We start from the raw sequence: 26,340 nt of genomic DNA, 5'->3' as shown, positions 1-26,340 counted from the left end.
TATATATCTAATAATATTTTTTACTACTGTACTATAGAGCCTAGGTGTATTAGTTACCTGTTTGTATACTGCCTTCCTCTCTGTGATTGTAATAGTTTTGATCATCACGTGTACCGACAGTACAAAGTGGTGGTCAACGTGATGGATTACCTGCAAGTTCCGGGGTCGCAAATATGGTGCTACGGACCTGAATATCTGACTTGAGTCACCTATGCGCACTGGATAGCAGTTGAATGGGCGCGCTCTGGACTGTCAACAGCCTCCATACAAGAGATATTAATCCGGCTTTTCACTAGCTTGCTTTTCTGCCCGCGACAGGACTTGAGACAGCATGAAGTGGCTTACATCCTCCTCGCCCCAGTATCCGATGTGCGAAGCAATAGTGCTAATCGGGTTGAAGTCCAAAGCTCCCCTATGGTCGTCAGTTTCGCCACGCAGAAACCTCCGGGCATCGCTTACTCTTGTATGCTGAAGTCGACGCGTCCATTTTGATTGAGTGCCCAGACTTTCCTCTGGGCCGTCCGCTGTTTCTGGGTATTGTGGTCCTTGCCGTCAGCATCGGCGTCTTTTGGGACTTCTTCGCTGCGCTCATCACTCATCTGGAATCGTGAGTATAGTGTAAAGATTTGACTGCTCTGGTTGGCCAGGATTGCCTCCTCATTCTCTTTACCCTGGCTATCGCTGACCGTATCTTTTCCCCTCATTTTAGTTTCCTTCGGTGTTGACACAGCAGAGGTCTCCGGGGATTTATCTTCTCCCATCATTACCTGCGCCTCTTCGCTGGTAATCCGAAGTGAAGAGGGCAGCAAATTGGTTGAGAGCCCGGTGCTCAAACTGGAAAAGAGGCCACTGACTTTGGTCCCGATTCCAGTCAGTCCCTGCGACCCTACCACTCCAAATATACCCTTTTTGGTATAGGGAAGGTTATGTGGTTTCAGAGAAGCCATGCAAGACGCAACCAGAGGCTCCAGGCGATAGCTGATTGGGTCGGAGGGATAAAATATGTTGAACAGCTGCTGAGCATCTGGGCGCGAAACGGCGCAGCCGGAACTGGCATCAGCTATAAAGCCATCATTCGTGCTTCCCGAATCCACGGCCCTGGTCAAGCCTACTCTGGAAACGTTCCGTTCGGACTGGCGTGCGGCGATAGTCCTGTGTCAGTGTTAGGTGTGCTCTGCGTAAGGTCTGGTTATACATACCTGCCCTTGAGCATTTGAAACAAGCCAATTGGAGACCCTAGACAGTAGAAATCTTCCACGTCGAAATCTAGCGTATCGTTCGTCTCGAATCGCGTGGAGCCACGGTGAGGCAAAAAACGCAAAGGGTTTGGCTTCGAATCGCGGCGACGCTGCCTGTTTTCATGGCAAAGGATGTCAAACAGTATCGCAGAGCCCAGAGAGTGGCCAACAAGGTGTATTTTGCCTTTGAATTCCGGATTTCGTTGCCGAAATAGGTTGACGATCCGGTTCGACTCCTCGATCACGGTCTGCGCAATCTCGCCTCTGTACGAGCTCTGGTAAAGAAGAACATCGAGAGCCAAGTCGGAGATGAGCGTTCGGGCAAACGAAACGCCATCTATTGTGATGTCTTCTAGCGTTGGATCTGCATATGGCCGGTTTAGATAATCGATGTCGTCGGTGCGAAAAGGTCTTACGTACACATTTCTTCCTCGTCATGGGCCTCAGCAACATCTGTTTCGTCGGTTTGCGTTTTCCTCTTCCTTCCTCTTGGAAAATCAACTTTGTGGCGCCAGCATATTGGCAAAACCTGCATGCGACAATTGCCTGGACCGTCCCCTTCATCGATATTCATGGATCGAAGCTCGGGTGAGTTCGTGTATACGCTCTTCAAAGTCTTACGCAGAACGTTAACATCGTGGATGAAATTTACGCTCTGTGTCCTTTCATATTCATCAGCTCAATGTCATTCTACTCGGGACTCCTCTCCCATACCGTAGACTCAATCGCTGCCCGATTCCATGCGCGACCAGCACCAGATGCTCAATGTCTCGGTTCTGCGACTCTCCACTCAGAGTTGAGTAATCATGACGCATTTCTTCCTCGTTCAGCTTCTGCACGTCATTGCTGCTCGTTGCGATGCGGCGATCTTTACTTTCGATAATGGTCGAGAGCCTCCTTTGGAGCATGGCTTTGCCGGTCAGCGCCGCAGCTGCGGTAGATGTTTGGCTAGTTGCGGCCGCATCTGCGCTGCGTGGTAAATGTGCGGCTGCTTTGTGATTGTCAGTACCAGTCGGCGGATTTTTCTTGTCGCTCTTCTCCTTTTCTCTGGCTTTGTTCTGGTCTGTATAGCCTCTGATCAACTTGACACCGCTCATGTGCCCCCCCCCTGCAAAGCGCTCATAGATAGATGTCGCCACCCAGGACAAGACACCATCTGATACTAGCCAGGCGGTGCTAGAATCTTCATATGTTACCGTGTTGTTCATGTAGGTTCCGAAGAGGCGATGAGATTTTAGCTTAACCTGCTTCGCCTCTACTTCTGGCCCACTACTACCTGCCACTACGACAGGTACTCCATTTTCTCTAGCTGTTGAGCAGACACTATCCTGCTTTGATTTGACTCTCTTCTCTGTGTTGGAGTGGTCAGTATGATTTTTCAATCTTTACGTTGTATACGAAGCTCACCTGGTTTTGACCATGCTTTCATTTTCAGGTACCCCTTCGCAATGTCAGTAGAATAACATGCTGCTCTTTGCTGTGTACTCACTTCCTCCAACTGCGCAGCGAGATTTTCTTCGCATGGTCGTAAGCTAGAGCCATCTTGGAAAAACCAGGTGCCCCGGCGAACTTACATTAATTGCATCAGCACTGTCTGCTCTTCTAGTATGCAGGTTACACTCACCTTCGTAAACGGGACCCAGCCAGTAGACGGGGCAAAGCTCCCGCCGTTTGATGCTTACATCAAACAGAAAATCTTCATTAACTGGCACACAGGTATCCTTGCTCGTGGAGTCGCTGGCACTGCACTGCGGTGAAGCTTTCGAGCCTTTCCTACTGCGTCGCTCCTCGTCGGCTTCGATGAGGCTTTGATACTGGAGTTCAATCCTTCTGGAGTCTTCCGTGGAGAATGCGGAGAATTTCTTGGGCTTGACTGGCGCTTTCGTCTCGCTGGCGCACTTTACATTGAATGCTGGTAACGTGGTCCTCTTTGGCACCTGTGGTCGTGTCAGTACTCGAGATGTCGCGCTCGCGTGTAATTCATACATCAACAGCATGGAACCATTGGACTTCGAGGAAAGGGCATTCTTTGGGGTAGCTTCGCGAGCTTTGGCCGTAGAATGCCGTGGTGAGATGATCCGTCAAAGTCTTGGATTTGGGCGCATTTGCTTCTTCCGCGGCCTCTTCCTCGGATTGGATTGCGGAAGGTTTGGCAGTGTTCCAAATTCCGATGGAGCTCAGAGCCGAGCTCCAGTATGGGGTTTCCTGATATTCTTCGCTTTTTGGCTTGCCATTGAGCGCTCCTTCGTCTTGTGTACCCATGATTCGCCGCCGCGGTGAGCTGGCTGCACGTTGGGGGACAAGCTGTCTGATGAGAAGTCCCGGCCGAAGCCCCGACTTTCCACTGCACAGTGCCACCGTTGTCTTTGTAACCCGAGCTTCGATTCGGGGGTCTGAAGGCTTGTTTCAGGTATCCGGCCAGTTCCTTTCGTGCAATGCAAGGCTGGTGACGCAACAGGGTGACCTGTGAGATGGATTTACCTTCAGTGGGGCAATCCGTCCTAGCGGAAACAAGACAATCTCATGCCTGGTACAGTGGGGAGACATAAATTCCGTACGGTTTGATAGCCAATTTGTATGGTAAACCGTACGGAATTTTTGTCAACCCACTGTACGTACGTAATCTCGACATGTAGCTGTGACGGCGAGAGATGATGTAGGCCTTCTTTAGTCACTTGATTATTGGAGTTCTCCGGCCACCTCAATCTTGTTGTAAATACGATCATGCAATAGGTATGGAAGCTTGCAGGCCAAGCTATCTGGTAGGGTAGTTCTTTGTATTGTGACGGCCGGTAACAGCTCGGCGTGCCGAGGTACCCTGCAGCCATCGGTCACGATTAACAACAGGTGGTTGTTGACAGTATTTACATTTCACACAATACTCGCCCGATGTGTATACATTTTCCGTCTCTTTGGGTGGAAGTTGTCGTTAATCTATCCTCTCTTATACATTGGCCTGTGTGGTGTCCGTTGATGCCAGGCTGCGATTAGGCTGCATCACGGTAGATCCCTCGCCAACTTATAGCGCCAACAAACCCAAATCGGCGAGCTTCAAATGCGGGCTACCCAGCTGTACAGATAGAACAGCAGCAGTGCGTCCTTTACTGTCCAAGATGCCCCGGATATCAGTGCGTTTACCGACCTCAAGTCGTCTAAGACCGACAGACTCAACGCTTTGCCTTGCCTCGAAGGGAAAAACATCTGAAGGCAGCGAAGACGAAAGCCACAGTAGCAGCCACGCGACACCCTCTTGCCGGTTTTCGACGGCCAAATGAAGTCCACTTTTCATCTCGGATAAAGGGTCCTGATATCGAATCAGTGAACCGATGTCAGGGACTTGGTCGTCCGAGTGATACAGCAGCTCGACGAGACCGTCGATATCGCCCTCTGCACACATCACATGGAAGGCTCTCGCTGGAGCAGCTTCGGGGTGCGCCTCCAAATATGCCTCCTCTCTCATCGATGGCGAAATATCCAAACAATCCTGCACACCGCCCTCATTTATGTACCGTACAAGAATAGCATGAATGTCCTTTGCACTAGAACTGCTAGTTGTAGATGCGGCCGAGCTCGATATATCCTTTCCGCACGAAGGGCACTGTAAGCTGGATACTACCGAAGAAGCGCTATCCATGAGGCACTGCCTAAGCGATATTAGCTACCAAATACATTTAACTGACACCGAAATCCCTGAATATGCTGTTAACCCTACCAGTGGTAATGACAACGGCATGGAAGTCTGACATCATCTGGAATATCGATGGTCCCGACACCCCCCACGTCGTCTTCACTAGCAGCCACACGAAGCACAAGAGGCTCCTCGCATGCTTTGCAAGATGCCATGACTTTTCGTTGTCTCTACGATGTGCCGAAGACAAATAGCTGTGGAGGTAGAAAATTTTCCCAGCCAAATGCAGACCCGCCAGGGTACATTGTAGCTAAATAAGTACTGTCCCCTTCACAATGCGAATCGATTTGCACTATCTCCCGCCGAATTTGATCTTCTTCTGTCTGCCGAATCTGCCGCGCACTACAAATCGTAAGAATAGTGCAGAGATCACACATTAGATCCTGCAGCCAATGTTTGACGATTTGATTGACCAAGTGCCGAGTTCGGCCAGTTGAGAAGCGCCACTTGTCGGGTGCAACTTGGTCAGCGATCGTGTTCAACCCGACGGCTCGACAGCTAGGCAAGCTAATAAATAGACTAAATGTCTGTCAGCCTCGTTCAGGCGAAAGTGTCTACGCGGAGCCTTATCAATTATTAGACTATTTGATAGGTTTTATTAGCTAAAAGGTTTTAAAAAAAATCTATATATAACTAATTAAAAATAACTTAGGTATAAGTAAGAGCTTATTAAGATAAAGATAAGCTATAATCTTAAATAATATATTTCTATATAATAAATATAAAGAACTTTAAAAATTATTAAAATTTAAGCTTTTATTTTCTCTTTTTTTAGAGTACTAATTAAGGGTTAGTAGTTAAGGCTAGTAGTTAGTAACTAGGGATAAGGGTTAATAGTTATAGATAGGATTTGTGGTATATATGTTAGGTACTTTAATAGATTTAATTTTTAGCTGATAAAACCTGTGGAATAGGCCGACAATTAACGTCGCCCGTCTGCGCGGCGTGTGACGTGTTTAGGGACAGTGGCATGTGGGGGACACATTAAACCGGCCCTTCTAAGAAAGCACCTCATTTCTAAACCGTTATTTTTCTAGAGATAGACTGTTTAAAGAAATAAACAGAAAAGTATTATAAGTGTGAAAATGATTAAATATATAACTTATATTCTAAAATTATTATTTTACTTACTTTCATGTGTATTTATGATTGATAAGACAGTATCGAGAATCGATGAGGGCCGGTTTTTTTTGTCCCCCCCTTGAGTGGGTCTAATGTGAGAATCCCAATATTACCTACATTGGGAATGGCCACTTGGAATGACTTACGTTATAGGGCAAGTAGGGGCACTGTATACCGCCCCACCAGCAATTACATCACTTTCTGCCCCGCCACAACTCTCCCCTCCTGTCGCAAACTCTCTCATTGAACATCAAACGACGTTGACTTGCAGCCAAAGTGCCAGCTGCAGTGCGACGATTTCACCAAACAGAGAAAACTGTGCGTGATCAAAAAAAAAAAACAGATAATGGAGGGATTTTTAACAGAACAGTTTTGCTAGAACGTACGATCCGTAAGCTCCGGAGACGAGGGCTCTCCCGCGGGGTATTTGCGCCGACAAGCACAACACGACGACGACCAACAACCACGAAGACGTCGAATAATCAGGCCGAAATGAATGTTCTTAAACTTCAAAAGTATAGAAGCCGAGCGTAGAGACCTGAATTCAAGCTAATACGTGTTCCGCAGGAAATTCCCCCAGTTTCAGCAGAATGAGATTTTCTCGCTGTCAGATGCTTTTCAGCGACTTGATGTAGACGACCGAGGATATTTAGACGAAGCAACGGCCATCAAAGCTACCCAGCAAAGTGAAAATCTGCCATACGATGTCGTACGACAGGCACTCAAGGAAGTCGAGCTGGATTCTTCGAGACGCGTTGAGCTCGAAGATTATGTCGGGGTGAGTTGCGACAAGTGCCTCGTGAGAGCGCTCCATCTGATTATTGCGCATTTAGCTCGTCTCAAAGCTTCGTGACTCGTCTCCTGCCCAAAAGCGTATGTCTGCTGGGCCAGCCGCTCCTTCAAGTGGTGTGGTAACTCAGCGAACCGGAGGACATGCTTCCAAGGGCAGTGTCAGCGGCAAGATCCAAGTGCAGGGGTCCAGTGCGAACATAACGCACACGATTAACGAAGATGAACGTACAGAGTTCACTCGCCATATCAACGCCGTTCTCGCAGGTGATGCAGATATTGGCAGTCGCCTACCCTTCCCCACCGATACCTTCGAAATGTTTGATGATTGCAAAGATGGACTGGTCCTCGCCAAACTCATCAACGACAGTGTACCGGATACCATAGATGAGCGTGTTCTGAACATGCCCGGTAAAAAGACGAAAAATCTCAACGCATTTCAAATGAGCGAGAACAACAACATCGTGATTGAGTCTTGCAAGGGCATTGGCTGTTCCGTTGTCAATATTGGTGCTGGTGACATCATCGAAGTGCGAGAGCATCTCATCCTGGGTTTGATTTGGCAAATCATTCGTCGTGGCCTTCTCGGAAAAATTGACATCAAGCTGCATCCTGAGCTCTACCGCCTTCTGGAAGAAGACGAAACTCTGGAACAATTTCTCCGTCTCCCTCCCGAGCAGATTCTTCTGCGATGGTTTAACTATCATCTCAAGGCAGCCAACTGGTCTCGAAGGTTCGTAGCACTGAAGCGAATGACCCACCACAAACTAATGCTGTTCTGAAGAGTTTCAAATTTTTCCACCGACGTCAAGGATGGTGAGAACTATGCTGTCTTGCTCGCCCAGATCGGAGGCGAACATGGCTGCACTAGAGCACCACTACAGACGAGAGATTTGCTACAAAGAGCCGAAGAAGTTTTACAGGAGGCCGAAAAGCTCCAATGCCGAAAGTTTCTCACTCCTACCTCCCTAGTGGCCGGTAATCCGAAGCTGAATCTGGCCTTCGTTGCCAATTTATTCAACAACCACCCCGCCCTGGATCCCATCACGGAGGAAGAGAAACTCCAAGTCGAGGATTTCGATGCAGAAGGAGAAAGAGAGGCAAGAGTATTCACTTTGTGGCTTAACAGCTTGGATGTCCAGCCGCCAGTGGTGTCATTCTTCGACGATCTACGCGATGGCAACATTTTGCTACAAGCGTATGACAAGGTTATTCATGGTTCAGTTAACTGGCGCCATGTTAATAAACCTCCGGCTCATGGAGGCGAACTGATTCGATTCAAAGCTGTAGAGAATACCAACTACGCCATTGATCTTGGCAAGCAAATTGGATTTTCCTTGGTTGGCATTCAGGGTGCTGATATTACTGACGGACAAAGGACCCTGACCCTCGGTTTGGTCTGGCAGCTGATGCGAAAGAACATTACAGTGACTCTTTCCTCTCTTGCCGAGAAACTTGGCAAACGAGAAATTACTGACGCCGAGATGGTTCGCTGGGCGAATGATATGTCCAAGAGAGGTGGACGCAACTCTGCCATCAGATCATTCAAGGACCCCACTATCGCTACCGGCGTATTCCTGCTCGATGTTTTGAACGGTATCAAGAGCAGCTACGTTGACTTCGACTTGGTGACTGCTGGGCAGACGGATGAGGATGCATACATGAACGCTAAACTCAGCATCAGCATTGCTAGAAAGCTGGGAGCCACGATTTGGCTTGTGCCGGAAGACATCTGCCAAGTCAGAAGCCGTCTTGTAACAACTTTCATTGGTATGCACACCAAGGTCCTACACCGAGGCTCAAAACTAACGTCAAACTACATAGGCTCTCTCATGGCCACGCACGAGAAGATGTAAGAGCACGGCCAATTCAAGCAACGCATGCTTTGAAGACAGTTTAGCCCAGGAAGAGCGACATAGTATTTATTCTACCACGAAAAGGAGTCGAGTTCGAAGCTATCGATGGAATTTCACTGAAAAAAAGTACAGTTGTCAATTTGAGGAATTATGACACGCACTCGGGAGCTTGCAATCTCCATCAGAGAATAAGATACAAACTGCACAATACGCTCGGTCCAGTATAAATACCGAGCCAAAAGATGAGATTACCCAGTGTTTTACGATCTCTCATCCAGCTCGTTTGACTCAAGCGAACGAGCTGTGCACAATTAGTGATTCCTCCAGCATAGACAAATGACATTCGGACTCTCTACATACCGGCAATTGACACATCTGTAAGATAAGCAAATACCCACGCAGTTTTTTGAAGATGCACCACATGATGAATTCATGCGCACATGCGGAAAGGAAAAAGGTGATGATGGTCGCTGCGTGCTTGTTGACCTTTAGGGACGAGATAGAACTGTGGTAAACATGGCGGAGAAGGAATATGTGCACTGGTCGATTCCAGTCTCGTGCAAATTGATCCCAGGATACTGGAAGTGAAGTAAGTCAAAGGCTTCAGGACGACCAACACGAAGATGTTGCTTACCACTGTTCCACCAAGCGTCATAAAAGTGCCGGTCTGCAAAGTAGGTCAACTCGGCCAGAATATTGAGAACCGTCTCCCATATCAGATACCATGTAAGCTGAATTTTTAGTCAAAGCGGAACGAGAAAACAGGGGCGAGGTCGTACCAGATACTCCATCATGAAGGGAAAGAGCAAATCACCAAGCAACCACGGGAACTCTCTGAATCTTGCGATCAAAGGCATGCCGTTCTCTCTCATCTCAATTGTCACCAGCACAACAGGGTCTAGGAACTAAGCATTAGCGGCCGAGGTCCTAGGTGCTTGACTACGTTCGGGCTTGAGCGTACATATGTAGTACTGGGAAACTTGGATCATCACAAATATAATTCCAATCATCGCGGCGACTTTTTCGGCCACATAACTCCATTTGATCTTGTTGAGTCGCGGATATTCGAGCTCATAGACAACTGTAGGTAGCGGAAGCCATTGATAGTGGCCAATGAAAGTAAGATTATGTGGATATGCTCTCGAGGGGTCGCTCGCGGTCCCTTGTAGTTCGTCCGCCAGAGAAGCAAGCTCGTCAATGATAGCACTTTCAAACTGAGACACTTGCTCTCGACACAGAGTTTGGGAAGTATCGATGACGTTGATCATGTTATCCACGTCAGTGGGAAAGAAATTGAGATCTGGCGACATGTCATTGGAGTGCCGTTTAGTAGGTAAGGAGGTGCTCAAGTGCGTGATCGATAATCTGAACAGTGATGAGTCAGTAGTCGAATCTCCTGTGCGACCAATAAAGTCTAACTTTTTAAGCTTGCCGACAAGCAATTGTCGTCTGTGATATGCAGCTGATAGGTGGCCATTATAGAACGCATATGAATGCTGCTTCATGAGCATAACAAGAGCATGCAAAACAAAGAACACCGTGTGTGTCCATGGCCAGTCTCGATAAACCGTCCACTTTACAGTTCCAGCGATGAAACTTGTTTGCCATAACTGAAGCTCGTTAGTCAAAGCGTGGTGGAGGACTGAAATCTTACATGCTGCATTATCCAACCCTCTCGGTCCCAATTTATCATTTTGGCCAGGACAAGCTTTTGCAGCAGCCAAGTGGCTGCTGTCAAGCCGCACATGATTCCATCAGAGAGCAGCAAGACAACGACTGAAGAAGATTAGTACAGATTAGCCAGCTTCATCTGATTTGCACGAACCGTCTCTACGAAACATCGTCTTCAAAATATCGCTGGGGCCTAGAAGATTTCCGTAGGTTCGCCAGTTATTTGCAGAAATCCTGCAAATCAGAAGCGCGACTGAGAGCCAAAAAAGATTGTAAAACCCGTGAAAGGGGCTATTCACGGCTGCTTCACTTTGAGCGTCGAATGTTGATACTTGGCGTGAGAAGATAAAAGCCTTGATTTTTTGTCGCTGTCTCGGTAGTAGCTGATGTGGATTGCTGGGATTACTCTCGAAATGAGACCGAGAATCAAGTTTGACGACATCGTCACCCCGAGTGTCACCCCGAGCAGTGGAATGCGGTGTTGAAGAATTCTGTAGTCCACCTAGACGTTCCTTGTGTTTTTTCCTGCGCTGCACTTGAGACCCAAGCGCGGATATGATCTTTGGCCGAAAGTTTTCATCATAATCTTCCTCACTTTGTGTCTCCGACTCCAAATATTTGACCCCATGCGATGTTGAATTGAAGGAGTGCTCCATATAGCTTTCATTATCGTCACTTGGGTGTACATTCGGGTCTCCTGAACGCAGATGTTGCGAATTATTGTCCGCTTTTGACCTCAGCATTATTTCTTTTTTCACTGTTGCTCTCAACAGCTACCCAAGTCACAGCCGACGACTGAAGCGAGACCGACTCTCTAGGGGTTGGAATTGCTTCAAGAACCGCTCTCGTGAAACGCTTTGTTGAAGTCGTATGGTTTTTGTGAAGATCACAGGGCTGCAAATGATTGAAGCAAGGCGAGATCTTTACATGAGTATCGCTGGCGCCGATGGTGCTGATGGATGCCCGGCCTGCGTGCATAAGCTCAGCGACAATCCTGGGAAATTGATTCAATGAAAATAGACCGCGTGGGAATCTGAATGGGAAGAAGCAGAAACGTTGACTCGCAAGCAGCGAATTTAGGCTTGCTGTCTATGCTGAGCCACTTGCTTGTCTGTTATCATGCTGGCATGGGCGCTCCGCATTGAGTGTAGCTACTATGACGTTGCGATCGTTCAGCAACGATTATATAATAGACCCACATATTATCTGCAGTTCCAAATCTTTCTAGTCAACTTTGTCGCATGCTCAGGGCAAACAAGTTTCCGAGTTCTTCGTTCATCCGCCTGCATCATTCGCCGTTAGCTCTTTCAAGAGAAGTTGCATCCAACATCCAATCATGTCTCGCGGCGGTAACACCTTGTATGTGACTGGTTTTAGCCACGGCACCCGCGCTCGCGACCTCGCCTACGAGTTCGAACGGTATGTCAACCACGCTCACGTCCTCGCCCTCGTCCTCGCCCACGCCGCCCTCGCCCGCACCCATGCACGCGCTCCTCTCCCCGTCGGATATGAGATATGCCCTCGAACAATCGATCGCTTTGCACAAGCGACCCTCTACCCGCGTCGCCGCCGTCCTCGCACTTTTCGTCCCCTCGCGATGCCCTCGCGATCTAGCTCCCGACTACCCACTTGCCTTGGTCATTACTGTGCACCCTCGGTGCATTGGCCTTCCAACATGCTGAGAGGTCTCCATCCATGATACTTCTGCAACGGAACGCGCTAGTACTTGAGCTCGTTGAGTTGAAAGGGCTTCTCAGGATCCTTTCCGATTCCGACAAGCAAATACTAATAGTATATTTGAACAGCTACGGGCGCCTTGTTCGATGCGATATTCCTGCACCGCGTTCCACGTCAAGCAGACTGTGAGTTCTACATCGGGATTATCCGTTTCCATGTTCTAACCGTCGATAGCTTTGCTTTCGTCGAGTATGAGGATCGCCGTGATTCTGATGACGCCTACCATGAGATGCACAACAAGCGCATCGGTCGCGATGACATTTTGAAGATTGAGGTATTGCCAGACTCGAACACTAACATTGAGTTGCGAATGTTAACTGTTGCAGTGGGCGAGAACCCCCCCATCGGCCTCCTGGCGCTTCGAGTCCGGACGCGATCGCGATCGTCGCCCTGCTCGTTCCCCCCGACGTGGTAGATCTCCATCGCCCAGACGAAGCACTCGAGACTACTCTCCTCGAAAGGAAGACCGCCGCGATCGGGACCGTGACTACGACCGCGAAAGCCGCAGAGACCGCGACAGATCGCGCAGCCCTGATAACCGGTCAGTGGGGATAGCATCTCCTTAGCGGTGGAAGGTGACTAACAAGAAGTTGCAGGGACCGTGACCGTGATGCCAAAGACGACCGCGATGACCGCGACGATCGTGACGATCGCGATGACCGCGACAGAAGAGAAAACGGTACCAATGGAGACGAGAGGAAGCGTAAGTGCTAATCAAGAATTCTTGAATTACAGTCGGACTGACCTAATTAGCGGTTGAGAGTCCTCCCCCAGCACCCGAGGATCTTGATGTGGCCGAGTGACTGGTTTAGCCGCTAGCGTTAAGCCCTGGAGACGCCTGGTTAAGTATTCCCCAGATGCTGTGTGTTTTACTTCGCGAGCAGTCGAGTGATGTACTCAACGGCGCGTTTCTGCATTAGAGAAAAAAAAACATGTATTACGTAGAAACCTGGCTGTCCATGGACGTTGAGTCTGCCAATTGCCAGAAACCCTTTGCTGCTCATGCTTTTAATCGGCTCCGCGGGACCTGATTACATAGGTCGAAATGTAAGACTCTGTTGCATTTGTAGTTAGATGTGTTGAAATAATCAGTTCTGTTGTTATACTTTTCTCAAATTGAAAGAGGAGCTACTGGAATCAACGTTATTTTACCTATCTGCTACCTCCCTAGGTAATAATGCTGACGTTGAATTGCGTTGAACAGAAATGTGGAGGGTGGCCCCAACCCCAACTGCGCTACCCGGCTACTTCGTGCCTACCTACCTACCTACGTGCCTACCTACCTACCTACCTAGTGTCATGGCCGATAATAACCCGAGGAACTGACTCTGACCGATGCAGGAAAACAGGCGTTATCCCTACCGGCTTAACTCGGTCAGTTCCTCCAGCGTGACTCTACAGGAACGACCAAAACTTTGACGACAAGCCGCATTCGGTCGCATATCGACGATACTCAACAGCGTCCTGTTACTGACTTGTGCACGGCTGCTTGTCTGACGGGCCAGGGGAAGACGACGTGCTGGCCCAGGGTCCTGGCCGTGACGACAACCAGTGGCCCTGCGCGAGATTTGGAGTAGGACAGCCGACAAAACAGGCGAGCACGCTTTGGTATAAGAGTTTGAGGCGAATACGATCCAAAAAGTGAATGCATGCCGGATAGACGAATCGCAAGACAGACTGTGACAGCTGGAAAACGTCGGCGCATATCGAATAAAGGCGTTCAAATGCGCTCAAAATTTTCGTGGATACACTTGATTTGAATTGATCCAATTATCCGCCAAAATGTCGACAGTACGTACTCAATTGACAGGAGTTGGTCTCTTCTCAAGGCGGCACCATTTACTGACAGCCACAAGCCTCTCTCTGACGCGACAAAGCGCCCAGATTCGGCCGACGCCCAATTTCGAGGCATTCGCGAATGGCTTTCCCAACCGGTCGTTGCCGCGTTCTGCGGAGGCGGTGTTGCTGGCGCAGTCTCGAGAACTGTGGTTTCTCCTCTCGAGCGCCTCAAAATCCTAATGCAGGTACAGAGCGTTGGACGAGATGCATACAAAATGTCAGTGAGCCAAGCACTGGCTAAAATGTGGCGCGAAGAGGGATGGAGAGGGTTCATGAGAGGGAATGGAACGAATTGCATCCGTATCGTGCCCTACTCTGCTGTACAATTCAGCAGCTACAACTTCTACAAACGAGTATGCATGGCAAGAGCACACACCTTCAAAGCAATTGACTAACACGGTGAACTAGCATATATTCGAAGCAACACCTGGAGCTGAGCTGACCGCCATCACTCGTCTAGTGTGTGGCGGAAGTGCTGGCATAACGTCCGTTTTTCTTACATATCCTCTGGACATTGTTAGAACCCGTCTGTCCATTCAATCAGCAAGCTTTGCCGAGTTGGGTAACCGACCACAACAGCTGCCTGGCATGTGGTCGACGATGGCTACCATGTACAGAAGCGAAGGCGGTGTTCCGGCACTTTATCGTGGGATTATCCCGACTGTGGCTGGGGTGGCACCATATGTGCGTATACCGCGACGATGCAAGTTCTCGGTAAAACTAACGTACTCCAGGTCGGGCTCAACTTCATGGTTTACGAATCTGTCAGAAATTACCTGACGCCGGAAGGTGACAAGAACCCCAGTGCGGCCCGTAAGCTACTTGCTGGCGCCATCTCTGGAGCTGTTGCCCAGACTTGCACGTATCCATTGTAAGCCATGATCAATTATTCATGTTGGTACGAAGTCATCATGTGACGATAAGGCTAATCTGCTCATTTAGCGACGTTCTGCGCCGGCGATTTCAGATCAACACCATGTCTGGAATGGGCTACAAGTACAAGTCGCTCACTGACGCAGTAAGAGTCATCGTGGCTCAGGAAGGAGTCAAGGGACTTTACAAGGGTATCGCACCTAACCTGCTAAAAGTTGCACCAAGCATGGCGTCCAGTTGGCTGAGCTTCGAACTCACTCGCGACTTTGTCGCAAGTCTCAGCCCGGAAGCAAGTGAGATGTCTCAATAGCGCGTGTATTAAATTAAAGTGGTGAAAGATTCTTGCGGCTATTTTTCATCTTGTTCTTTATCAGAGTTGTGCCTCAGCGTTCATTTGCAACCTGAGAGAGAATGTATCGAAGGTTGGGCATAGAAACATATATAGATTGCAGTGGTGATGGGTCGCATGGGCACTTGAATATAGCCAAGACACGAAAGTACGATAACATAGAGAAATCAATGAAGCGTATCAAATGAACATTTGTAAGTGTCATATGGTGGTTCATGACATGTAGTAGATTGAATTTTGCACGATGGGACGAACTTCCCGGCCTGCCGTCGTCACACGCATTCCTGTCTCTTCTTGCACCTTGTCAAGCAGGTAATGAAGCTTTACGACTAACCAATAACAAGTTATCCTTGATTTTCTCTTCCTAATGATAAGGCGAGAGTTGAGGGAGGCCGGACGTCCCATAAAAGGTACAATGAAAATAACTAGCTGCTTAATCACCAACCGTCGGCAACTTGCCCTAACTGCCGTTTTACACCGCCCACAACCGTTCCCACGCGAAAGATTTTGGGCCCACCCTGGAAAGTCGAGGATTGGGGTTCATCGAAACCAGCTGCCGCCAACCATCGCAACTGGGGGACTTTCCTATTAACTTTACAAATCACAAACGACACAATGGGTACGTGAAGCATTAAATCACAGCCTCCGTGTGCGAGTGGAAAGGAATCCTCCGGGATTCTTTTCTGCGGCAAGGCGTTCCTCTTCCTTGGAAGACTGAGAACCCGTATGAGCATGCAAAAGATTTTGGGCTGACGATTGCTTCATCCTATAGGTATCGATCTCGACCGCCACCACGTCAAGTCAACGCACCGCAAGGCGCCCAAGAGCGACAATGTCTATCTTAAGCTCTTGGTAAAGCTCTACCGCTTTCTTGCCCGTACGTCCTTGCCCCGAATCGCGACGATCACACGAAGATTAACTGAACTCAGGTCGTACCGACTCTTCCTTCAACAAGGTTGTTCTTCGGCGCCTTTTTATGTCCAAGATCAACCGACCCCCTGTCTCTCTGTCCAGGATCGTTGCCAACATCAACAAGGAGGGCGAGAAGCGCACTGTCGTTGTTGTCGGCACCATCACTGATGACAACCGCCTGCTCACCGTCCCCAAGGTGACCGTCGCCGCTCTCCGCTTCACCGCTACCGCCCGCGCCCGCATTGTGGCTGCCGGTGGTGAGGCCATCACTCTTGACCAGCTTGCCCTCCGCGCCCCCACTGGCAGCAACACTCTGATCCTGCGTGGCCCCAAGAACAGCCGCGAGGCTGTTAAGCACTTTGGCTTTGGCCCCCACAAGGGCAAGGTACGTCTGCAAAACCATGTGTGGCTCATGACTTGGCGGACGCTAATTCATTCTTTAGAAGCCTCATGTTGTCTCCAAGGGTCGCAAGTTCGAGCGTGCTCGTGGCCGAAGACGCTCTCGCGGTTTCAAGGTCTAAGCCGAGAGCCAAGAGAAGGCGGAAAACTAGTCGGGATTTGGTGTGTGGCGCTGGATGGGCGACTAATGCTGAAAAATTCGCCTTGCCGATGTACTTTGCATGGAATTGACGTGCTTCGGTATCAGATAAAAAGAATATTATGAACAAATCATACGACGAATCCGTTTATTTTCCACCGTGTTTGCTTGACATCATCAATAGGCTAAATGCTGCCGTGATATTTTTCTAACCACTTGCTGATGCTTTGCGTCGTAAACCGACAAAAAATGCCTCTTTGCTTTCCTGTCAAAATGTCAGCCTGAGTCTCTTCGAGTGACGAATGAGCACCTGCATTCCGGGATGATTCTGGCTTTTCCCTATACACTTTGGAAAACATGTTCCTGAGCCTTTGCTCTAACAAATTGTCCTCCGAGCCCTGATAGAATTTGCACACAAAATGACCGCCAGCTTTGAGCGTTTGTTCTGCGAAAAGTAATGCTGCGTTGCAAAGGTCCTGACCAGCAAAGGCCACACACATTAGTTCGAAACATTGTTTGCAAGAGCAATCGAGACATGGGCTCACCATACTACCGGCGTGGTCGCGAAACGGCACGCCGCTCGTGTTCATCAGCCTGTGGTACGGGTTACTTAAGCTGTTCACATTGAAGCCATTTGTTTGTTCCCAAGGTGCTGACATGTCACTTAATACAACCTGCAGAACTGTAAGATTCGAACGTCTGCCTCTTCTTGACATCGCTCGACTTACATCTACCATCGGCGCTTTGCTGGGGTTTGCCACAGCTGCAGGCGCCTGTAGTCCAACATCAATATAGCTAGGTTGGTGGTTTGAGGCGGGGATGCTTTCTTGAACTTTGTCTTGTCTGGAGGACAATCGAACCGTCTGATGTATGAAGTCTTTCACCATTCTCTGTACATCTGGTGAGAGAAAATCTCCCTGAAAGGTCGCGACACCTTTTGGAGGTTCGGCTGGGATGAGATCGATACCAATGACCTTGCCGCCAGGCCGGGTCCGATCCAAAGCAACCTTTTCAGTCAGGATCTTGGAATTTCGCTGAACTCGAGGAACCTACTTGAGACCAACTCCCTGGTGCATAACCCTTCTCGAGATTTAGTCAATTGCTAGATAACCACGTTCAATTTGCTTACCAAGTCTACAACAACGCTTTTGGGTTTGAAGAGGCGATATTTCGCGTCCATCTAGTCAATAAATAAGATTGAATTTCTGAAATGATGATCACACATGTCTACCTCAAGAAGCTTGAACGCGGCCCGGCTTTTGAGACCCTGGACTTTTGCCTCGCGTGCGTAGGCATCCTTACTCTGCCGTTGCTTCCATCGAGAGTTGGATGATGAAAAGCGAATAAAGATAGCTGAGCATTGCTTCAATGAAGGTCGGTTCAGCGCAGTAATACATAAAGTCGATCTCTGCGCTGGTTTCATAGTGATATCGGTAGCATTAACTTCCAGGACTGCTCATGTGTGACTGTCAAGTTTTCACCCTGACAACCTCCTAAAAGCTGTACCCAGGTTGCCAGGCACCACCAGGCTAACGCTCCCGAGGTCCGCTACTTAGGTAGTAACCCGCTGCGGCACCAGGTACCTAGGTACCAGTAAGTTACCTACTAGGTAGGTACGCGCGAAGGGAGGAGGGGGGGGGTTCTGAACAGAGCTTAAATGCACTGCCACGTAAGAAATGTCCTCTTGCTGTTAATTTAGTAAGGCTGTCATGGTATCTAACACGTGCAGAAGCTAGCAACGATTATTCCGCTATCCCTTTGACAGTGGAGGAGGAGGTGGGTCGTATTTTTCAGGGTTCCTGGCCAGTCACAGCATCGCAGAAATACCAGGTACTTCTATTCGCGTTAGACAGTGCCTCGGTGGCTGAGTACCTATGGCGCAGGGGGCTACTAGGGACTACCTTAGCGAATATGCTCCCGCCACGCCTAATTTGAGTACTCATAGGTAGTGGGAAGCAGTGGGGCGAGTACTTCAAACCTCCTCCTCCACTGTCAAAGGGATAGATAGAGCTGTACGCGTTACAGTTGTAAAATAGGTACCCGGGTAGATTTTAGTCAATGTTCATGAACATGCCACCGGCGACGGCGACTGGGTACCTAGCAATACCCACATTACATCTTACTACTGAGTACAACAGGCGCCCACAGACATTTCAGCAGATGAGTATAGTTATATTCAAGCCATCAGAAGAGGCAAATTTTTGTTCATACCACGCCACGACAAACGCCCATGCCTGCGCAACGCTGTGCTTTGCAAGCGAGCCCTTTAGACCGGACCATCATCACCCAATCAAACTTGCGTTAGCGCCTCTTCTTTCTCTCTTCAACGGGGAAAATGTGCTGCCAAGACAAGCGAAGGCATTCGCAACGCTGTCAAGTTGCGCTCGGCCCCTTTTGGCTGACACGACCCTCAGTAGATTGCCGTGCCTGTCATTGCTTCCCACTTCATCATCGTCGAAAATGGTTTTACCTCCCCCACCTAACAACTTACGCTTTTTCTTGCGTCCGTCTGCCTCTGGTTCTGTGGCTTTTGGCTCATCAACTCCCCTTGTAACAGACGCAATGGGTTTCGGTTCTGACTTTTGAGATGCAGTGTCTGGACCCGAGTTCTCCTCATCGCTATTGGTCTGAACTGCATTTGTAGTTTTTCGTAGCTGTGCTCGCTTCTTCGTATCGTATCTCGCCGGTGAATTCGGGCCATTCAATACCGGTTTACTCAAGATGGCTTCAGTCTTAGCAGTATTTTGCCTTGAAGACGTCGATGGTTTCCGAGAGCTTGTCATGGGTCTCCGAGCCTTGACCGTAGTCATAGTTCGTGAAGGCCCTCTTCTTCTTGCGTGCGGTTGCTCCGGACTGGCCTCCGAGTCGACATCAGAAGCCGATTTGTCCGAATCAAGACCCGGGTACTCTGTGGCGTCTTTGGTCTTGTTGAGGAATGGAGTTATCGAGAACTTTGATTTTTCGCCGAGCCGGGCGTGCTCTGGTGCCCTTCGTCGGTGCTGCCTGAGGTCCGATATGCTCTCATTTCCAGGCGTCTGAATGTCCATGTCATCCAAGCACGTCTCGACCGTGGAGATTGGGGGCTCCATTATGACTCGTGGGAGCCTGACCTTTGGTGCTTTTGTGTGAGGCTCTTTGGTAAGATCGGTAGATGTTTCTCGGGCCTTGGACAACTCGCACTGACTCTGTTGCAGATCCGCTTGCGCATCTTTCAATGTGCTTTGCAATTCTTTGTGTTTCAATCTCATAATGGTCAAATGCTCCTGTTGATGCTCTGTTTCTCTGCGAGAGTCCGTAAGCTCTTGCTTCAGGTTTTCATTTTCTTCCTTTTCTGTATTGAGCTTATTTTCGCACTTCTGCAACTTAGAGCGGAGATCTGAGATGACACCTTTGTCGTCCATTTGTTGAGCACGGAGTTTAGAGCGCATTTCGTTCTCTAAATCGACCTCCAATGAGTTGATTCGACGCCGCAGCTCTCCATTCGAGGCAACTGTAGCTTCGTGCGAGGCGAGCTGCAGCTTGAGCTGCTCCAATTCCTGGCGAAGGCTGTCCAGTTCACGAGTCAGAGTCACGTTGTCATGCAGTGCGCCGGCGGACATCTTCACAGAACTGTTCATATTCTCTATGTTGGCCTACAGTGCATTAGAACGGTTCAAAAGCGCGTCCAACTCTTGCCTTACCTTGAGAAATCGAATTTCACTTCGCTGATTGTGTAGCCCGGATTCTAGTTGAGAGGATCGCTGCTTGGTCTCTGATAAATCCAACTTCATTTTCTGTAAAGTCTTCTCAAGATATAATATATGAAGCTCCTTTTCGGATACTAGATGCTCCAGGGCAGCGTTCGCATCACGCAGAGCGAGCACTTTCAGTGAGAATCTCCGTTCTGATTCGTTACGGTTGATCAGCTCGGCGTGGTGCAACCCTTCGCGATAGATATGATCTAGCTGATGAATGCGCATCAGGCGCTTTGTAAAATGTTAGATTTGTGAGTCTCGATCGATCTTCGGCTAGTTACCTCACTTGTGGCCGTGGCCATGTTGCTCCGTGTTTTTCTCAAACGCGTGCGTCTGACTTTGCGGATGCTCAGGCTCAGACAACAAGTCGGGTAGTGTGCTTCAGCTAGCAATACAAAGTAAAGTAAGGTTGCAGGAAGAAACGAGAAGAGAAGGCTTCAGGTATGTACGTGTTTGTGCTCGAATAAGATCAATGCGCGTTCTGTGCTAAAATAAACATGCTGCTCCATTTGGACTAGCCCATTCGTGGGTCATACCTATGTAACGAATGCACGTCTTTTGGACGTTCCCTTAGGTAAGCAGGCGAGCAAGGCCACCTCACCACTTCGAGAGCTTCAACTTCTCTACGAAGAGCTGGGAAGACCAGATTATCAGACCAACTTCAGCAATTATGCGTCTCTCGTCGCCCTTAATAGGTGCATGTCTTTTATTAGGAGTTTTATCCGCCGAGAAAAAGTCTTCTGAGCAACGATTCAATGAATTTCATCAGCTGTCGAAGAGCTCTCCTTCTCTCCAGTTGAAAGAGACCGCTTACAAGTCATTGACGTCGTACCCTCGCAACTACAGCGCGGCTGTTCTTCTCACGGCTCTCGATGCACGATTTGGCTGCCAGCTCTGCCGTGAATTTCAGCCGGAATGGGACTTGTTGGCCAAAAGCTGGCACAAGGGAGACAAGACCGGAGAGTCTAGACTTTTATTTGGTTCCTTGGATTTTGAGAATGGCAAAGATGTTTTTGCTTCGGTGAGTCGTGGATGTGATTACCCGCTCTTTCATGTAACTTATCAAAGTTAAGCTCGGCCTGCAAACTGCACCCGTAGTGATGCTGTTTCCTCCTACAGAAGGCCCTTACGCTGCGTCTTCGCCTGAGCCAATTCGATACGATTTCACGACGGGGCAAGTTGTCTATCATGGATTGCGTCGTTCTATCTCTAACAAATTATAGCGCCGCTGGAGCTGAGAACATTCATGCCTGGCTTTCGCGACACATGACCGGCCGACCGACGCCTGCGGTAAAGCGACCCATCAATTACATGCGCTGGGCGACTGGAATTACGATCTTCCTGGGGGTTGGAACCGCATTGGCTACTGCCTCGCCATATATTCTACCCATCATCCAAAACCGCAACATCTGGGCATCCATTAGCCTAGTGTCTGTCCTACTCTTTACAAGCGGTCACATGTTCAATCATATTCGCAAGGTCCCATACATTGCGGGAGACGGCAAGGGCAGTATATCATACTTTGCTGGTGGTTTCCAGAACCAATTCGGCCTTGAGACGCAAATCGTTGCTGCTATCTGTAAGTCGATGGATCAGGAACGTTACTGTTTCCCTCGCGCTAATACATGCCGCAGACGGACTCCTTTCTTTTTGCACGATCACTCTCGCAATCAAGGTGCCGCGCATGACTGATGCCAAGACCCAGCAAGTGACAGTTCTTATATGGGGCGCAGTTTTGTTCCTCATGTACAGCTTTCTGTTGAGCGTCTTTCGCTTCAAGAATGTGGGCTACCCGTTCTCTCTTCCCCCTTTCATGTAGGTTCGGTGAAGGAACAGGCTTTGAGATGTAGGGGGCGAGCTTCTAGCGAAGACCAATCCCATAGAAGTCGTTTCATCGTCATAGGTAACCACCCGCTGGTTTCTTTCTGTCATCCACTCATGTAGTGTGTACCCTACAGAACGCTAGGTAGTGTGCAGAGCGAACTCGACTGCTGATTCAATCAGGTAGTAGTCAGACATAGTTGACAACTTGTGCTTTAGACCTCGCTAAATAGGTAGATTAGAAGCAACTGTCGAATGCGCGAGTACCCATTAAATTTTCGATTCGCTGGTACTCCACGATGCAGAAAGAATGAACCATTTTGTATATCGTTTTTTTATTTCAAGAAGGAAGCTTAATGTGCAATGCCTTCTTTACAGACTGCTTACAGCGGACAAGGTGTTATGCCTCGCCACATTGTTTCCCTCGCCGACCATTTTCTGTGCATCGATAAAGACAAAAACGAGGAACACAACCATTGGACGCCCACCATGATCTACCGATTTGCCACTTGACCTCACATACTCGTCGTTAAAACATCACTGGGAACCATTTATGCCCGGGACATGACGCCCCAGGCGCGAATGATGTTGTCGGTGTAGCCAGCGAACAAAGTCTGGCCGTCAGCGGACCAGGCAAGGCTGACGCACTCGGGGTCATTGCTTTTCTTGCCAGTTTCGGTCTCAGTGAAGTCGGGCTTGAGCTCATCCACCTTGCTCTTCTTCTCGAGGTCGAAGATGATGATGCTGGTGGACGTGGCAGCGCAGAGCCAGTAACGGTTAGGGGAGAAGACGAGAGCGTGGATCTCATTGTTGGCATTGAGGGAGTACAGGTGCTTGGACTCGTTGAGGTCCCATAGCATAGTCGTGCCGTCCTTGCCACCGGAAGCGCACAGGGAGCCATCCGGAGAAATGGTAACGGTGTTGATGTATCCGGTGTGGCCGATGTGGTCGGTCTGCAGCTTGCAGGAAGAGAGCTCCCAAACCTATAGTCGAGTCAGTCTCTTGACCTTGAATGGCAGAGCAAATTGCATATTGTCATTCGCGAACGCAGATGAGTTCAAGGTCAGGGCAAAGGTGTTTAATAGTCTCATGGCCACTCGGGCTCTGAAGTAGCAAATACTTGTAGTTTGCAAACATCATATAGATATATATCGGAAGTGCGGACGACACACGGCATCACTAACCTTGACGAGCTTGTCCCAGCCGCTGGAGACAATGACGGGGTTCTGAGGGTTGGGGCTGAAGCGCACACAAGAAACCCACTCGGTGTGGCCCTTCTCGGAGATGGTGTACTTGCAGTCGCCGAGGGTGTTCCAGAGTTTGATGGTGCGGTCGCGGGAGCCGGAAACGATCTGACGGTTGTCGGCAGAGAAGGAGACGGAGAGAACATCGTTAGTATGGCCAACGAAGCGGCGAGTGGTGGTGCCGGTGGCGAGCTCCCAGAGACGGAGGGTCTTGTCCCAAGAGGCAGACAGGGCGTATGCGCCGTCCGAGGAGATGACCTGATCCGAATTAGCCAATCCCGTCCAGCGCCCAGTTCGACAAATCGTAGCGATAACATACACAGTCCGAGACAATGTGGGAGTGGCCGTGAAGCGATCGCTTAGGATAGCCGTACTCGGTCTCATCACGGGTGAGGTTCCAGATGATCAGGGTCTTGTCTCGTGATCCAGAGAGAAGCATGTTGGGGCTAAAGGAGCTGTCAGTAGGCTGCAATGTATGTGGATGATACGTTCGCAGTCGCGTATATTCGAGTACACCTACTTCTCCAGGGAAGTGGCCAAGCTGGTAACCCAGCCATTCTGTACGAGCGTTAGCAAGTTCTGAAACGGGAACGCCTTGATTTCGTAGCATGCTGGGGAGTTCCAAGGCATGTGCGGGCATAGCAAAACAGAAAGAAACGTACGTGGCCCTTGAGGGTTCCCTTGAGAATCAATTGTTCAGCCATTGGAGCGGTCCTAGGGTCGATGCGGAGGGTTCGACGAGTGAGGATGGAAAAATTTCGAGTCGAAGACAGCTTCTGCTCAGTGAAAACCTATGGGCCGGTCAAGTCTGCTTGAATGCACCCCGGCTAAAATTGGGATTTTTTTTGTGCGGGTTCGAAATTAGGGCCGCACGACTGCACCCCACTTTGACGAGTGAGTTGGTACCGCGAGGCGGCTCTTCTCAAGCTGGTATAGCGCCTCGCTGTTTTAAAAGCTCTCCCAGCCTACCTACCTACCTAGGTAGTGGACCAGTGGTGCTGGGCGACCGCAACGTTCATACTGGCATGGCTAGAAATTACTAATTTGAGCTTTTTCATGATAGAATGTATAAATTTTCTACCTCGAGTAGAAAACACCCATTGCTCATAAGATGATTGTTATTGTTGATGTTGTTATCGCGTGTTGTCAGCGAGCCAGGGGAGTTTCGAGTGACAACGCGGTTTGTTGCTCGGTACGAACGAGCCAAGAGCTCGTTAATCTGGCTTGGGCGCTGATCAAATGAAGCAGAGTAATAGTTAAAAAGACGAGAACCGCAAAGCTAAAATATTTCTTATCATACGAGGGTATTGTGCGTGCGAAGCTCTTGATGCGTTCGGGCGCCATATGTAAAGCAGGGCTCGTTCAATCCGGGCATCAAGAACCCCTTCCGGGAACAGCTGCAGCTCGCTGACCGATGCGAGACACGTCTTTGCGGGAGAATGCTACATCTCCATTCACGATCATACTGTGATCTGCTATTTCCACCTGACCTGTCGCACTGTCTTTTGAATTGCCCCCCATGAACCGTTTCATGGTTGATTCCCACAATCTGAATCGTTCTTTGCCTTGACTATCCCTCTCCACAAGGGTCTTGGCCTCTTTCTGCTTGCGCATCTTCGAAGCGTGGACTAGACGCCTCAGGGCATCTTCGCCTTGCTGAGCATTGAATGCGGCTTCCTCGCGGATTTTCTGAGAATCACGGGATCTTGTGTCCTCTTGTGGTGTGAATTTGTATGTGTGTCTGCTAGGAAAATCAGGAAACGACGATGGAATGTAAGATTTCGCGTCTTTATCCGTCTGGCCGCTCAGTTCTGAGCCAAGCAACGGAAGCGGGTTGAACTCGGATGACTGGCGTGCATCTTCGATGTGAACAAAGCTCGGCGTAGGGTCTATTGACATGGGGTTCTTCAGATGTGGCATCAAGGATGATATTGGCAAATTATAGCGCCTCAACATATTCTGGAAATCAGAAGGTATTGGGTGCTCACGCCGCGACGCAATCGCGAATCTCTTAGTCTCCTCAATAATTGATTCCAGATCTGTAAGATGGGTTAAGATCATTCTTTTGTGACCTCGCATACAGGCTCGAATACGTACAAGCTTCTATTAGCCCCGTAAAGCTTTCCATCACCTGGGGGGAAGTAAAGTCGAAGCCAATGTGCGAAGCGACGACCGCTATAGAACGTTGAATACCGCATCGAGCATTGAAATGCTGTGTTGATGGAAACCTGACTTCATCAGGGTAGCTATTACTTGTGTCATTCATCGCAGCTGACGAGAAGACATCTTCTGTGACGCTGTCGTCGGCATCAATACGCCGTCTCTTTGGGGCTGCTTTCACGGTCGCCGGCGGCGAGTCGCGCTTTTCAGTCATCTTTGTTGGTACGCAGGTGCAAAGCAAGGCTCATTTGCACGTTGGAACAGAACAGGTTGACATTGCGCAGATGGAAACGAAAATGGGAGTTGGTTGGCACAAGCATGCTATCTAGTCTAGGTATGCGCCGAGCGACGTCGCACTAGTGGGGCCGGGTTGCGGCTGAACATCGGTGGTGTGTGTGGAAGCCTTCAACTCAAGACAGCCCTCGAAATATACATGAAGCTGTGATCTATATACATCGTGGGATACCACGTTAGCTCGTTCCATGTCGTAAGTATTGTGACCGCAGAAACTGACCCTGAAGTTGGTTGCGATAGCAAGAATTAACTTCTGAAAGCACATGTGTGAGTGCGGCTAGGTAAATAGTTATCCAATACTCGGTAGGTACCTAGTTAGATAAGATAGTAATTAAGTACCTAGAACCCTAGTAGCGGAGTAATTACCGTCATCGGCAGCCTTATTATAAGACCTATATACTTATAGGAAGGTAATTAGTTTAAATCTAGCTAAAGTTACTTCTTAATTAACCTAGTTTTACTATATATAATAATA

General features: G+C 49.1%; 9 protein-coding genes across 9 annotated transcripts; 4 read left to right on the top strand and 5 right to left on the bottom strand.

Annotated features, from left to right (window-relative positions):
* Positions 1-276: 276 nt before the first annotated feature.
* BBA_06954 (DDHD domain-containing protein) lies at positions 277-5,081 on the bottom strand (the record flags this gene model as incomplete). Its single annotated transcript, XM_008602051.1, has 11 exons — positions 277-412; positions 460-1,152; positions 1,200-1,602; positions 1,659-1,900; positions 1,953-2,589; positions 2,646-2,679; positions 2,728-2,807; positions 2,863-3,175; positions 3,225-3,631; positions 4,275-4,882; positions 4,951-5,081. The coding sequence occupies 11 exons, from the start codon at positions 5,079-5,081 to the stop codon at positions 277-279; spliced, it is 3,684 nt and encodes a 1,227-aa protein (XP_008600273.1).
* A 120-nt stretch (positions 5,082-5,201) lies between these two features.
* On the top strand, positions 5,202-8,693 carry BBA_06953 (fimbrin-like protein; the record flags this gene model as incomplete). Its single annotated transcript, XM_008602050.1, has 9 exons — positions 5,202-5,277; positions 5,579-5,584; positions 5,770-5,794; positions 5,841-5,871; positions 6,320-6,366; positions 6,419-6,439; positions 6,616-6,826; positions 6,882-7,570; positions 7,622-8,693. The coding sequence occupies 9 exons, from the start codon at positions 5,202-5,204 to the stop codon at positions 8,691-8,693; spliced, it is 2,178 nt and encodes a 725-aa protein (XP_008600272.1).
* A 488-nt stretch (positions 8,694-9,181) lies between these two features.
* On the bottom strand, positions 9,182-10,003 carry BBA_06952 (MBOAT family protein; the record flags this gene model as incomplete). The annotated part of the gene is made up of 3 exons (XM_008602049.1): positions 9,182-9,424; positions 9,473-9,591; positions 9,655-10,003. 3 exons carry the CDS (start codon positions 10,001-10,003, stop codon positions 9,182-9,184), a joined length of 711 nt encoding a protein of 236 aa, XP_008600271.1.
* A 1,697-nt stretch (positions 10,004-11,700) lies between these two features.
* On the top strand, positions 11,701-12,904 carry BBA_06951 (pre-mRNA-splicing factor srp1; the record flags this gene model as incomplete). The annotated part of the gene is made up of 5 exons (XM_008602048.1): positions 11,701-12,001; positions 12,170-12,375; positions 12,428-12,642; positions 12,698-12,804; positions 12,855-12,904. The coding sequence occupies 5 exons, from the start codon at positions 11,701-11,703 to the stop codon at positions 12,902-12,904; spliced, it is 879 nt and encodes a 292-aa protein (XP_008600270.1).
* A 979-nt stretch (positions 12,905-13,883) lies between these two features.
* BBA_06950 (solute carrier family 25 member 42) lies at positions 13,884-16,595 on the top strand (the record flags this gene model as incomplete). The annotated part of the gene is made up of 8 exons (XM_008602047.1): positions 13,884-13,892; positions 13,958-14,293; positions 14,349-14,624; positions 14,675-14,811; positions 14,883-15,106; positions 15,935-16,039; positions 16,092-16,459; positions 16,518-16,595. The coding sequence occupies 8 exons, from the start codon at positions 13,884-13,886 to the stop codon at positions 16,593-16,595; spliced, it is 1,533 nt and encodes a 510-aa protein (XP_008600269.1).
* A 2,750-nt stretch (positions 16,596-19,345) lies between these two features.
* On the bottom strand, positions 19,346-20,648 carry BBA_06949 (uncharacterized protein; the record flags this gene model as incomplete). The annotated part of the gene is made up of 4 exons (XM_008602046.1): positions 19,346-19,407; positions 19,467-20,244; positions 20,293-20,577; positions 20,628-20,648. 4 exons carry the CDS (start codon positions 20,646-20,648, stop codon positions 19,346-19,348), a joined length of 1,146 nt encoding a protein of 381 aa, XP_008600268.1.
* Positions 20,649-21,016: 368 nt separating this feature from the next.
* Positions 21,017-22,165, top strand: BBA_06948 (OST3/OST6 family protein; the record flags this gene model as incomplete). The annotated part of the gene is made up of 3 exons (XM_008602045.1): positions 21,017-21,367; positions 21,466-21,925; positions 21,981-22,165. The coding sequence occupies 3 exons, from the start codon at positions 21,017-21,019 to the stop codon at positions 22,163-22,165; spliced, it is 996 nt and encodes a 331-aa protein (XP_008600267.1).
* Positions 22,166-22,718: 553 nt separating this feature from the next.
* BBA_06947 (WD domain-containing protein) lies at positions 22,719-24,115 on the bottom strand (the record flags this gene model as incomplete). Its single annotated transcript, XM_008602044.1, has 5 exons — positions 22,719-23,150; positions 23,352-23,669; positions 23,731-23,857; positions 23,932-23,969; positions 24,074-24,115. The coding sequence occupies 5 exons, from the start codon at positions 24,113-24,115 to the stop codon at positions 22,719-22,721; spliced, it is 957 nt and encodes a 318-aa protein (XP_008600266.1).
* Positions 24,116-24,785: 670 nt separating this feature from the next.
* On the bottom strand, positions 24,786-25,785 carry BBA_06946 (bromodomain associated domain-containing protein; the record flags this gene model as incomplete). The annotated part of the gene is made up of 2 exons (XM_008602043.1): positions 24,786-25,450; positions 25,509-25,785. 2 exons carry the CDS (start codon positions 25,783-25,785, stop codon positions 24,786-24,788), a joined length of 942 nt encoding a protein of 313 aa, XP_008600265.1.
* Positions 25,786-26,340: the final 555 nt, after the last annotated feature.

This window comes from Beauveria bassiana (genome assembly GCF_000280675.1).
Source record: "Beauveria bassiana ARSEF 2860 unplaced genomic scaffold BBA_S00021, whole genome shotgun sequence".
Classification (NCBI taxonomy): Eukaryota; Fungi; Ascomycota; class Sordariomycetes; order Hypocreales; family Cordycipitaceae; genus Beauveria; species Beauveria bassiana.
Note: the sequence above shows the minus strand (reverse complement) of the source record. Positions and strands in the feature narration are given on the sequence as shown.